The 14,910-nt window shown below is 39.1% G+C and overlaps 1 protein-coding gene across 1 annotated transcript in view; it reads left to right on the top strand.

Annotated features, from left to right (window-relative positions):
• Nucleotides 1-14,910, top strand: part of grm8b (glutamate receptor, metabotropic 8b) — a 126,294-nt gene that overhangs the window by 60,030 nt on the left and 51,354 nt on the right. The window contains exons 5-7 of the mRNA XM_035665793.1: nucleotides 6,203-6,338; nucleotides 7,801-7,955; nucleotides 8,038-8,175. Coding sequence (XP_035521686.1) covers nucleotides 6,203-6,338; nucleotides 7,801-7,955; nucleotides 8,038-8,175 — 429 coding nt within the window. The remainder of the gene's footprint in view (nucleotides 1-6,202; nucleotides 6,339-7,800; nucleotides 7,956-8,037; nucleotides 8,176-14,910) is intronic.

Raw genomic sequence — 14,910 nt, 5'->3', positions numbered from 1 at the left:
CATATGGTAAAATGCAAAATAATAGTTCATTTTCTGTGTATTCTACTAAAGCTAATGTAATGTAATTAGTGGTGCGAGTAGAGTTTGGAGGTTTGCGTCGTTCAGAGGCTCATTGAGTTCAGGAGAGTGAAGGTCAGCAGAGCCTCAACACAGTTCATCATCAGTGAGATCTCTGAAGATAAAGAAGATAAAAAATGTCTCCTTGTACTTTAAATCCGTACTGATAAAGAATCTCCAGCATTTTATTATTAGATGACACACAGCTTCTTGAATGTAAAGGCAGAAGGTGTTTAGACTATGTTACCACAGCAACTACTGACAGTTAAGTGCAGATTTCCTATGTTGTGTTTTTTAGTGACTTTTGTGGGTTTTGTTGGTGTCACAGTTCATAGTTTATGAACGTGAGACAAAACAACACAAGAAAACTTAAAAGATGTCAGCAGTTACACAGAGACTTTTATTATGATGGGCTGTTGTAAAATTATGGGCCACAACTCAAGCAAAAACTATTAGACACACATCTGGCCCAAATACAAGAGAGCACCGAATGTGGATTAAATTGCCACTGAAAATATTCCCCATCAAAGGCAGTATGTCGTGCCATTTTAGGAACGTTTGATAAAAACTACCGTGAGGAGCTCAGGAAATTACAAATCCCCCTTTAAAAATAAAACTATATATTTGTGAGGTGTTTTAAAAGATTTACATATTCAGTAGGAACCAATGAGCTAGGAGCTGAGAGCCACAGACAGGGTTGGGAAGTCAAAGTATTGAGAAACATAATGGGTTTTTTCATGGAATTGGTTCACAATAGGAAAAATATAGAGTAAAATCATAACCAGACAGTGATGAGTTTCACCCTGTTGACGTCACAGAAGCAGCAGGAGAATCACAACTTTGTAAAATTTTAAGGAGGAAAATCAGTGGTGTTTGACAGACATGATTGACAGGTATTAAATAGAGGTTAGTTGCCTGCTGTAAAATCCACTGTGTAGCTGTCAGTGATATACAGTGTGATGCAATAACAACACATGGTTGTGTATCAACAGAAACACCCTTCAGTCTTTCATAGAATATAATACAAACAGTATATTTCTGAGCAGGAATGCTCTCAGAGACGTTGGAAAGATGATGGAATGATGGAAATCAAGTGATTTAAATTCCTCCAAATAATATGGATATTTCATTTTATACAAAAAGATGCTCCACAAAAAATAAAAAAACATAAACAATTATATAAATGTAGAAACATTTGAAATTAAACAAGAAAAAATGAGACAAAAAGAAAATCTTATTAATTTATTACAACTTGGTTCTTATTTTCATTCTTATTTTGATAATTTTGTCCATTGTTTGTATTAATCAGAAGTATGAGACCCTTTTCCTGAGTAAAAGTAGAAATACCACAATGTAGAAAACCTCTGATACAAGTAAAAATCCTGCTCTCAAAATTTTATTTAAAGATCCAGTGTGTAGTAACATTACACACTTATGGGGGAGGATCTATTGGCAGAGACAAAATATGATATCTATAGGTATGAATATAGTGTGAATGAATCACTTTCATCTATAGACGCCCTGGGTCGCCTTCCATAGAATCCGCCATGTTGAAATGATACATTTCTACAGTATCCCATAACAGACAAACCAAACACTGCCTCTTTGGAGCAGCCACCGTAGTTTCTCTTCCACACTTCCACCCGAGTGGTGTTCATTTAGTTTCAATCTGCAACTTCAGCACTAGATGCCACTAAATCTTTCACACTGGTCCTTCAGGTAAAAGTACTCATTATGCAGAATGGCACTTTTCAGAAAAATACACCTTACATATTATTATAATTATTGATGCATTAATGTGTTCATCAGTTCATATTGCAGCTAGTAAAGGTGGGACTTTTTTTTTAACTACTTTATGTACTGCCAGGTAGCTTAAAGCTATGGTAGGTATTTCAGAAGAATTTTTTGTTATACATTTGTTGAAGTTCTCTTAACAACCTGACAGCAATCAATAAATCAAATGCTCTAAAACAAAAAGGAACAACAATCTGGTATCTGTGGCAGTCACAGGCTTGTAATAGGCCCAGCCACTTATTGTCTGCAAATTGCAGGTCACTCAGTCTTTTTAAATGGTCACTTCACAACAAACATCTTTCACCAGTCACCTGTCATAGTAAACTCACTGTCTGTGATCTTTCAGGCACAATTCGTGCTTTAGAAACTTACAACCTTCAGGTGTCAAGAAACCTGAGATTAAGCTGCATGAAGAGTGAAAAAAATCCTTTCACTAAGATGTGAGAGGATAGTGCTGCCATCACACTCTCAGCAGCCTGACCTTCAAATCTTCAAACATATAATATAAACCTCACTAAGAAAAGGGTCTATATAAGAGAGGTGCTGCAGCTCCAATCTGATGGCCTGATGGACCCGTGTAATGTAGCACTGAGCTTACAATGGAATCAATTTTACTCTGAAAGTGTCTGAATGAAGCCATGTCTTGAGGGAGCGACAGCTCACTGTGGATGGTGTGATAATGATAATGGCAGCAGGGTCTTAAATGTTTTTATCTCTAAAGCATGAAACCTCTGTGATCAGCCTGAACAGACAAGATCTGAACTCACACAACTTTTTTTTTTACTTTAACAGAGATGAACCTTCAATTGATGATATTTACGACATTTCTATAATATTATAAAGCCATTTTACAGCTACGCTGCTGCTTCAACAGTGAAGTGACGGTCAAGCTTTCTTTTAGGCTACAGATTCTGAATAATTTCCTCTGAAGTTTCCTGTGAAGAACTATGTCATTTATAACGGTTTCTTTGGAGTGCTCCATTCAAGTAAATTGAAAAGTAATAATACGATTATTCATACAAAATTGGAAACTTCTGTTGAATTGTGTGCTCTTCCGTAGACACATTTCACATTATTTCATGCTCAAATGACCTGCTGTGCTCTAACTTAAAGTCTCTTATATTCTATAATTAGTTCCAAATCACATAATTTTCTCTAAGAAACTTTTTGGAAATATATTGAAAATTCCTGGGGAAAAAGTATAACTAACCTGTTGTACTTAAGTATATCCTTTCCAGAATCCTATACTTTCTGTACCATGCATTTTTCTCCACTGATATTTTTAGCCATGCTAGCAGTGAGGATACATGGATGCACTGTCAGTGAGGTGGTCCACCACTTTGTTCCTGAAAGAAATATCTCAACTATGCTTGGTTGATGTCATTAAGTTTAGTACAGACACTCATCTTGCCCAGAGGTGAAACCCACTGACTTTCCTGTTCCTCTGACATTTCCTGAATTGCAACCATCAGGTCAAAATGTTAATTTGCCCAATATTTTTGTTCATGATCAAATCCCATCAGCCTCACTTGTCGTTTCTGTTCAGTGATAATTAGCAACAGTATAACACTGTAAAGTAAGATGGTGAATATGGTAAACATTACACCTCTGAGCATGACATTGACATTAAAATTTCACTCTATTTGTATCTGAAAGATTTCAAACCAACTTTGGTCTTAAAGCCTACCAATTCACACAACCTAAAATTATGACACAAAAACGCTGAAAATTTGAGTCTAATTATTTGTGTTCTGTAGCCTATTATTTTATTTTCACACCAGCAGCATTGACAATATTTTGTTTTTCCTGCTTCTTAACCAAAGAAAATTAATGTTCTGGTTTCAGCCAATCTAGGCGAGGTGACGAGAGGATAGTGAGTTTGAGTGACTGGCAGTGTGGTTGAGGTTGGAATATAATATGTTTTAAAATCTTTGGTATATGTGTGAAAAAGAAGGCTCTTTCATGTTCCTGTCATTCACCACTGGCTACATTCTTTGAATATCTCACATGTGAAGTGTAGATAGATACTTTCAGTCTTTCTTGGAATTAGTTTTACCTTTTCACAGAGTCTCTTTGCTGCAGTAATATTTAAAAACTCTAGCTCCAGTTCTATCTCCTTAAAAAAAAAAGAAAGTGAAACGGCTCCGCTGTTTAAACAATCAAGGTCAGCCCAACAAGACAAGATTATTTTTGTTTCTTTTTCCCTCGGGATTTCCTGCGACAGTCATCTGGCGATTCGCTCCGTCTTTTTAAAACAAAACAGCCAATTAAGTTGGAACAGCTTATAGTCTGAGGTTGGCTTTTTCTGCAGCCTCTACTGTACTTCACTTCACTTTATGTCAGAAGCACAAAGTTCTTCTTTTTAAAACTCCACTGCTGCTCTCGTTTATGTGCCCGAGGGCCAACACTGCAGGGACAATGTTTCTAACTTCAAGTATGTTTTTAGCAGGAGCCTTCAGTGAGGACGAACAGAGAGTTTAATAATGTGATGAGTAGGAGACAAAGAGTTAACATCTACTTTTTTCCCTGAACCTTGAAGGGAAACCAGCTGATTGCCGGAGAATAAATCATCAGGAAGCAGAACCAGCAGTCATAACATTAAAGTCCATGAATAAAACTGTAATAAAGAAGAATACCATAAAATCTAACTATACTATTGGCATCATGTGAAAATATTTTTCTCTTGAGCTGAAAAATCCAACATGCTTTTAAACCTTTTAATATTAATGTATATTATTATATATACGTGTTTCTCAGCCAGCCAAGGACCAAAAACACAGCCTGTTAGACCAACAGCGCCCGTTTGATGACAGGGAATGCAGTACTGGGATGGTTTTCTTGCCGGGGTTGGCTCCTGGCATGGCTAACCAAGCTAAGCTTAGCTGCTTTAGCAAAAAGCAAAGCTAACTTTCCACCAGGAGACTTTAAGTCAAATCAACTGATCAGCCAGAAGACATCAGAGGGTAAACTATAAAATATTTTCTCCTTTCTCCTCCAGTTTCACCCAAATCAGTTATAAAATAGGTTATAAAATTGTGTTTTTGTACAGTAGCCTAATCAGCCCAGCCCCAAGAACCACTCTGCTCCAGTTGCGTCAAATGTTTCATTGGAGGTACAATTAGTATACCTCAAGTGCAGGATGAGTCATCAACAACTTTTTATCGTTTTACAGGAAATGACAAACTCTAAAATACCATTATGAACACCAGAGAATACCAACAAAATGACTTTTTTTGTAATTGTTGAGCTGGCATATCGGTGAGGTATAGTATGAGACATATGTGATAGAACAATTTCCTCAAGTGAACATGTTTTGCAGTCCATACTGCATGAAGGAATCATACAGTATCATTAGTGAGATGGCAGTGATAATGTGACAGTAGGCCTATTTAGTGTCTGGCAATATTAATAAACCCCCAACCTTTGTTTCAATGACTGGAGATGAAAGTTTAATGATCCCTGCAGTGACACGTCACAGCAGTGGGGTGCAGAACAAGATAAAGAGAGAAGATTAAAACATTAGAGCAGAGACATAATGAAGCACAGAGAAAAAGAAAATAGCAAAGATAAACAGGAGTGAAGATGATGCGTGTTCATTAAGAGATTTACAGATAGAAGCAGATTTGTTAATGTGTCCGCTGCCAGATGTTCACCCAGCAGAACAAACATACCAGCAGTTACACAGGAAGGATAAATGTCAGCAGAGAAGTTTTCTGTTAACTTGTTATACAGAAAGCTGGCAATATAAAGCAGGAAGCCTCAGTTTACTTTAAATTCACCTGATAGTTTTAGCATCATATTGCTTTAGGGTTCGTCTCTCCAGACTGAGACTTTTGGTCCAGACTGAAATATCTCAAAAGCTATAAAATGGATTTCCATGAAAATTTCTGGCCCCCAGAGGATGAATCATCAACACTTTGGTGATCCCCTGACTTTTCATATAGTGCCAACAACCGATTGAACATTTTGGTTTTTGGTTGAAACTCAACAACTATTGGAATGATTGCCATGAAATGAGGTACATTATACAGGATATATTGTAGCAACTTTGGTGATGGGATCTTTTACTTTCACTGCTAAGAATCGAAAATAAATTTTGGCCCTCAACTTCTGTCCATTATACAACTGAGCTTTCTGAGCAGTAGGCCTGCATCCTCACATTGTGGCTGTAGAATGTAATGCCAGGATTTACACTACATGGTGCCAAGTTACAGCAATAATTTATGACTTTATGATTAACTAATCTAACACAATGACAGTATCAAAACACAAAAATATTCTCTACGCTAATCCTTAAGTCTTTATTTCTAAATATTCACTCTTTCTCTTTCTCTCTTGGTCTCTCTCTCAGGTGGAGTTTGTATCGCTCAGTCTCTGAAGGTTCCTCGGGAGCCGAGACCCGGCGAGTTTGACAAGATCATCCTCCGTCTGCTGGAGACGCCCAACGCCCGCGCTGTCATCATGTTCGCAAACGAGGACGACATTCGGTAAAAACACATACACACAGACACAAGTTTAATTTTCTAAAGTTTGACGACAAGAGATTGAATTGTATTTTTATGCATGACGTGACAATGTTGGTCCGCCACTTTGGTCCTCAAACTTTCAGAAATTATTAGGCTCTCCAAGTACCACCATTATGACCAACATTAAAATACAGTAGCACAGGGCAACCACTATCAGCTATGGACAGAAGCAGCTTGCGTACCACCAGTGGTACATCTACCATAGTTTTTCAGAACCAGTGGTTTAGACATTCATGTTCCCCAGAGGATGAAGCCTACTGACTTTGGTGATCCTCCAACTTTTCCTGTAGCACTTTCATGATTTGTTTTTTTTTTTGTCTTTGTTTTTCAGTGAAATGTCTCAAAAAGTATTGAATAGATTTGCACTGAATTTTGTTCATTTCTGTCTCGCTGAGGATAAATTTTAATCTCTTTAGGGATAATTTAATGTTCCCTCTATCCCATCATCAGGTTGTGTATCCAATACTTTGGTTCATGAGCAAATACCTAATGGCATTCCCATCAGCCTCAGCTGTAGGTCCCCAATAGGTAACAAAAACGTGTTCATTTTATTTTGTTAATTGAATGTTCTGCCTCTGAAGAATGAGAGCAGCTCAGAGACAAATGTTCAGCGGTGCAATACACACACTGAGCCGAAGAACAAGTGAGAGGAAAACCAGCTGTAGAGCCAGAGTATTTTTAAATCTAAATATGGTAAATTAAGGGTTTATTTTGACTAGTTTGATGATGGTATACAGTTAAAAGGTGATTCACAGAGGCGTCAAACAAGACAATCTGTGGAAGATGGAGACACAGCAGGGAGAGCCCGGGATGGGAGAGAAGAGAAGCATGAAGCGGGTAGAGAGGCGATAGAGGTCGGGGCCTCAGAGATGAAGCGACAGCGCCTAGAGCCAAAATATTTTTATATCTAACTCTGTTAGATGGCTTATCACCAGATTTAGTGATTGTTCAGAATAAGAATTTGATATGAATTCAGAAGATGTGCAGTCGTATTTTTCTATAAATAGGTGTTTTTCTTTTCCTTTCTTGACATTTTGTGAGTTTATTTTTTTTATTAAAGCTATGAGATCTTGTTGGTTGGAAAATGTTAATGTATCGCCCAATACATGTATTCTGTGTCTGTTTGTTCCTAATGTATTTAATCAGGAGGCTACAACAAGTGTTGAGTAGAGATAAAGATAACAAGCTTCTATTTATCTACGTGAACTGAGAGCAGCGCACACACGCTCGATATCACTCTAACAGCTGATGTTAATCTGCAGCGCTGTATTGCACAGAGAGGGAAATCACTAATTCTGAGACCTCATAGACAGGAGGAGAAAGGTCAGAATGTAAAGGGCAAGCTTAGCATTTAGCTGAAACGTGAGAACTGATTCTCGGCTCTCATTGGCTATCTCAACTGTCTCACCTGTGACCCTCACAGGCGAATCTTGGATGCTGCGAAACGCAACAACCTGACAGGTCACTTCCTGTGGGTGGGCTCTGACAGCTGGGGCTCCAAGATCTCTCCAGTGGTCCAGCAGGAGCGGGTGGCCGAGGGCGCAGTCACCATCCTCCCCAAGAGGGCCTCTGTGGACGGTGAGACAGGAAACGTGACCATGGTCCTGAGGACACTTTGCGGGAGATCAGCATTGTAAAAACAGTTTCCTTCTTTCCACAGCGTTTGACCGTTACTTCAAGAGCCGCTCCCTGTCCAATAATCGCAGGAATGTCTGGTTTGCTGAGTTCTGGGAGGAGAACTTTAGCTGCAAGCTGGGAATGCACGGCAAGAGACCCGGCAGCCCCAAGAAATGTACAGGTAAGAAATACAGGTGGAAACACAGTCAACAAGGTCAAAGGTCATCGTGGACTTCAAATATACCAGGACAGATGAGAGGCCAGGCAATAAACAGTTTGATATGCCCGGGTCGTGGACGGGTTTACCGCCCGAGATGAAGGCGAGTAGAGATAAAATAACAGCTTCTAGACGAAGGCGAGGCTGAACCTTCACCAGCCGGGCATATCAAACTGTTTATTGCCCGGCCTTGAGGTGATTATTCCCGTTTATTCTACTTCTTACTTGCCAACATAATAAAACAATTCAAATACTTTATAATTATGTTTTTCTTATTCATATTGCAGCTTATTAATGTATACTCTGTTTGAGTTCATTCCCTCAAAAGCAGTCCCCTTTAGAACTACGGTGAATAACGTTAGCTCAGCTAATCGTTTTTTATAGCAACCACACACGTGCATCTGATCCCTGGTCATCGTTGACACTGTATGCTTGCCTACTGCGCTGTAGCATAAAAACCGTCTTAACAATCATTTAATTCTCGGCGCTGCAGTGTCCGGGTCAGTTGTCAGTGTGAGTGTTCCTTTTGGTGCTCTTCCACTCGGGAAAACCTTAATAGCAAAGGCATTGCTTTTTTGTGTTTGGTTCTTAATTGTAAGCAGCTCCGCATCTGTCGAAATCTCTGAAACAGCACCTGGGTCTGTTTTTCTGTCATTCCGTCGTCCTCGTCACTCTAACCAGTCCTCAAGTCTTCCCTACTCCAAATATATTAAAATTGACAATGAATCATCCATTTTTCAAACACTGAAATGTTTAACTACGTGAATAACGTTAGCTCAGCTGTAGCTCATTCGTTTCTATAGCAACCACAACAAGGCTGCATCTGATCACTAACGTTAGTTTAATAACGTATTGTATCTCGCTTGCGAAACTATGTACGACTGACCCTCCGATAGATTCCGACACGTTTTAGAACCTTTTAACAAAAGGGTATTTTCCAAGGCCTCATGTTGAAATTTTATGTGATAAAAAAAAATACAAGCGGCTATTGATCTACTATTTGATGACGCTGTGCTCAGTCAGCGGGCAATAGCCGGGTTAATGCCCTCCTCCCAGCCAATCAGAATCAAGCATTCTTAATACAAGAGAATAAACAAGTTTTATTACACAGCAGCAAAAACTTCTCTGCTCTCCCCCCTTCCCCCTTGTAGCTCCTCCTTTTCCTTCCTCTATCTCCCATTTTCTTCTCTACCTCCTCCTTCCTTCCTCTATCTTCCCTCTTTCCTTCTAAACATCCACTTTTCTCCCTCTATCTCCCTCTTTGCTTTTAGCTCCTCCTTCCTTCTTCTATCTTCCATTTTTCTTTCCACATCATCCATCCTTCCTCTATATGCCCCTTTCCTTCCCTACCTCCTCCTTTCTTCCTCAGATACCTCCTTTCCTTCTGTGTGTCAAACAGTCGCAGTTTCTTTAAAGCCCTTTTGAGGCTGATCTGTGGTCCTGGGCCACAAAATAAAACTGATTTCAATAAGTTCAACAGTTATTTTCCATCTTATGTTCTCGAAAACTCTCTGCTGCATCCTGACACAGACAAAAAAATCATGGAATCTCTTTATTCTTTGTGTAAGGAGAATGAACAGGAGCTGCTGATAGATTAATCTGTCAACCACAAAGTCTGGTCAGACCCGTGTCTGCTTTTTTATTTCAAAAGGAAGGAGACATTACTCTTTGACAGCACCATAAAATAAACCTAGAAACTTTTTGATATAAAGTGGAGCTGTGTGATAGGTTGTTGCAGCTCCAGATGCTTTCTCTGCTCAGGACAGTTTTGTGGTTGTGCTCATGTAAAAAAGAAAGTTAGTTTTTTAATAATTCTGTAAAAAATCAGCTGCAGCACAGTCAGCAGGGTTGTAGATAAATTATCACTGACAGTGAAGGTGGAGCAGCCAACAGACCAAACCTGGTGAATCAGCATTTATTTTGTTTGTTATTATTAGAAACTTCCAGGAGATCTGCGACTGAACTTACTTTACAATTCAAAGTTTTTAGAACAAATATCGCATTTTCTGGAAGTTTTTTCGGCCTGGGGTGATGTTGGTCCGTCTATTTAACACAACAAGACCAGGATTAATTCCTGCCTGGTACAACACAAAGTCCCAGCCCCAAGTTTACCCACTGCTCCCTCAGGCCTTATCGGTTTCTTCCAGCTTTCAACCACCTTCCTCTATCTTTCTTTCTGTGCATTCTGATTGAAATTGTGATTGTTTGCTATAAATCAAACTCGAGATCTATACTGATTGTGTGCATATTGTTAAACAGGATATGTTTGTATCGGGGCACCCTGGTACCTCAGTTGTTGAGAAACATATAGGGTTAGATTTTGGTTGAGGACCTTTGTTCCATGTCATATTCTTGTCTCTCCCCATGTTTCCTGTGCCAGGAAAATAATCTTAGAAAGATACATTATATCAAACATAACAACAACATAGTGTTGGACCTCACTAATGCTATTGTGTCTGAATGGGATCAAATTCCTGCAGCCAGGTTCAACATCCAGTGGTAAAACCAGAAGGGTGGAGGCTAATATAACAACGAATTAAGGCTTATAAATTTGAAATTGGTGTTTGTAGTTGTGTTCAGGGCTTGAATGAATGAAAATGGCATCATCTGGATTCCAGCAAACAAAAATAATCATAGAGGTCATATTTTCCTGTAACCACTGTGAGATACAAATCCACAGAACCTGAGAGACCTTCAGTGTGTTATTTCATCACGGTAGTCCAGGATCTCATCCATGTTGGAGGGTCTGTAACTGAGTCTGTTGTCTCTTTGGACTACTTCAGCACTCAACCTCTCCTCCATTTATATTCATGAGCTGGATTTCTGACTTGCGCTTGCTGCCAATTAACATGCTGGATAATCATTTTGGGGCCCAAGCTTTCGACCTCGCGGAGCGTCTCTGACATCCTCCATCTGTAATTAATCCGGAATTCACGCAATCTTGCTGAGTGTAACAATGAATATGAAAAAGTGTTTGTAGTTTAACTCACAGCTCTCATCTGACACTGATGAATAATGTCCTAATTTATGGACACCTTATGGAATACAATCAGCTGGAAGAGAAGCAGGCTGATCTACTAGATATTCAACTTGCTGGTGGTCCGAACAGAGACTCTCTGTGATGAGTAACGGGGCTGGTTCCTTTGGTGAGTCAAATGAAAACTTGTTTGAACCCAAACCATGTAGCCTAATTATAATGGTATTTTGTACAATGGACACTATATTTCAGATTTGTCATAGTAACTTCACTGTATGACAACTGTATTTTAAAGTTAGCAAACATCCTCACTTTTATTCTCAATTTTTGTATCTAGTGTTGAATCCAAAACACTTCCTCACATTACAACCGTTAAGGACCAGTGTGTAAGATTTAGCAGCATCTACCTGTTAAATTGCAGATAGCAACCAACTGAATACCTTCCAAGTGTGTAGGAGAAACTATGGTGGCTTTTAAAGTAGCTGGGCTACTGTAGAAACATGGCAATTCAACATGGCAGCCTATGTAGAAGATGAACCGCTCCCTCTGTAATTCTAAGATAACAAAAACACAATGATTCTTGTTTTTAGGTGTTTATACACCAATGAAAACATATCTATGAATATTATATTTAATTTCTGACAATAGATCCTCCTAAATGTTACTAACCAGATGTCATTATTTTCCATCTTCCTAGTTTCCATTAACAAAGAGAACAGTCTAGTTTGCTGATACAATAATAGGTCATCAATAAATAAGAGTGACGGTTTTATATATAAAATTTGAATATTGAATTCAAATTGATCTTTACAGACCCAATATTACACATTAGAGTACACTGGGCGTGGGTTATGATGATGGTTAGATGTGCAGTTGAGTCGTTGAGTTATTTAAGTGTTGTTTTTTAAAAGAAAATTTTAAAAGATTTTTATTTCTGAACAATAACCCTGCAGCTCTTCTGATTTTTGTGGTTTTGAACAAAAAGTAACTTCCTCTACTCCGAACGTTGTTGAAAGTAACCACGTATTCAGGCCTCAACTGGAAAGCAGATGTACAGATGTAAATTAGAAGCTAAAAAAATGAATTATTCTCCGCTACAGTCACGTCCAGCTGCTGAGTCTCTCTATGCTGACTGCAGAGACCCTGCAGCAGCATGTAATCCTCCCTGATTCAGGAAGACTTTCTCTGTAGAACAGGGGGCCACTGACGGCCAAATCCTTTGCAAACATGTCCGACACGCAAAACGGGATTTGTGGAAGGTGTTGGGTAAACACAGGCGAGTGTGCAGACAGAAGTGAAACAACAGAACAACAGCGTCAGCGCTCTGAGAATAGCTGCTCTGTCCCAGCTGCTGATAACGCTGCGAGTCTGTACCTGAGCTCAGTGGACAGCTTTGATCAGTCTTCTGCCATCAGGACACAGCTCTCAACTGATTGTGTTAGAGACTCCAGATTGAGTTTTGGAGCTGCAGCAGAGTTATCACACAAACAGACAAACAGCTGATTCAGCAGGCCAGCGTCCACCTATGTGTGTTTGTGTGTGAATGTGAGCGCAGAGAGGAACGTTTGAGTCCTTGCAGTATGCTTCGTTCAGGCTCAGAGTGCTGAAAGGCTGCAGGTGTGCGTGTGTGTGTGTGTCTGCCTGGGTGCATCACAGTGTGTGTTTGTGTCATGTTGTGACACTGTAATGGACCAGTTTCTATCAAAATCTATTTTCATTTACATAAAGATGGTAAAGATGCAAATACGGTACAGTATGTTACCGTACAGGAGTGGAGCGCAAGAAAAGAAACACCACGGAAATATTTGAAAGGACAAATAATTTTTATGCTGGATTTTCACCTGCATGCCTCAGTAAAATGAAATGTGTTTTTAATGACAGAAAAAGCATTTAAAAAAAGAATGGTTTAACATTTTGTGAAAGATGTTTATTTACTTTGCAGCACAAAGTTAAATGAAAAAATGTTTACCACTCCAATATCTGTTGCTACAGCCGGCCACTGGTTAGCTTAGCTTACCTCAAAAAAGGGAAACAGACGACCAGTCCACCTACCAGTCTGCATGGGGGTTATGTGCCAGACTGTTTCGTGGCTCTGAGCAGTTGCCAGGCAACCAGCATACTCTGGGATGTTACTTGTTGCTGTAGAGAAAAAGAGCCGCACATAATCCCTCGTGAAAGGGCAAATTGTCAGTTTAGCACTTATATTTTTGTACAGATTAAACAATCAAGATTTAATGTGTTAATTTTTTTTGCAGCACAGTTTCCCTGGAGCCAATTTTTTCCATTAGCCACACACGCTTCTCAGAAGAAATAGACAGTTAAAAAGGTCCTATTCATAGTCATATCGACATCATACCAGCAACAAATACATCTTTCACTACAGTTTTAGTGTCCATGAAAAATTATTGGGAAACAAATTCAACTCAACACCTCTGTATCCATATCAGATTAAAAGCCTCTAGAGTTTCTGTGGACAGAATCCATTCATATTTTAACAAGGCTTTTATTGTATTGTATTTATCAAAGCAGAAGCAGAAATAATCTCTGTGTGGAGACCACAGGTGTGCGAGCCGCAGCAGTTCAGTGAGACAGACATAGGAGAAGTACTCTCCTCCAGAAAGTGACTTAGCGCATTTCCTTTTACTTTAAGTCTGCCACACAAGAATTTAACTTTAACAAAGTACCTGTAAAAATTTTAAATTAAAGATAATACTCATAAACGTCAAAATGTTCTGAAGTCATATAGTTAGTTATATTTATTTTATCGTCACATGTTCGATACAGCCTCCAATCACATGCCATTTTATCCCTAAAGTCTCTACCTGTTTAAGCATTCACTAGTGTAGTAAGTCTAAATGTTTCTTTTAATGTGTTGATCTCCATCGATGGGGGCATTTGTGAGCTCACCTTCTGTGTCAAGCTTATTTTGTGCCAGAGCATCACACGAGCAAAGCCACACCGCCAAATTAAAATGTGTATTGTTGCAATAGGTGATTAAAATCTGGATGTGAGTGTCCTGACTGAATGTTTATCTTGAGATTTGAATGAAGTATTCTGTTATCTCAGGATAACAACCTCTCATGATAACAGGTTATAGACAGGAACAATAATGACACGGACATGGATGGAATATGTGATTCAGAATTGATTAAAAGACAAAATGTTCAATCTCCGTAGATGTGTTCAGGGTTGGTGAGGGTCCAGTAGTAATCAAGGGATCTGTCTTTGCTGTCAGATCTGAACATTTATCTCAGAGCAGTAAAGTCCTGTGGCGTCTCTGACAGCAGCTTGTACTGCAGCTTGTACACGCATCTGCAATTAGGAACTTAATGACCTCTTTGGTCACATTGATTCACTTCAGAGACAGACAGAAAACAACTTCACCTAATAAAAGCAATCACAAGTTTTCAATAAATTGATCCTGTTCAGTGTTAACTGCTAAGGTTGATTTCTGTCTCACAGCTCAGGTTTATTCACTTCACAACATCTTACTTATGTCTGTGCATGCTAGCAGCTCTATGGATGGTCTGTCTGTCGGTCTTAATGAAATATCTCAACAACAATTTGATGGATTGCCACAACATTCTGCACAGATTTTTGAGATTCCCAGTTGATGAACCCTACTGACTCTAGTGATCTCCTGACTTTTCCTCTGGCTTCACTATGAGTTTGAAATTTGTGGTTTTTGAGTGAAACGTCTCAACAGCTATTGGACGGATTGC

This window comes from Morone saxatilis, unplaced genomic scaffold, assembly GCF_004916995.1.
Source record: "Morone saxatilis isolate NCDOM2014 unplaced genomic scaffold, NCSU_SB_2.0 Contig2, whole genome shotgun sequence".
Lineage (NCBI taxonomy): Eukaryota > Metazoa > Chordata > Actinopteri > Moronidae > Morone > Morone saxatilis.
The sequence above is the reverse complement of the archived record's forward strand: the minus strand, read 5'-3'. Positions and strand labels throughout refer to the sequence as shown.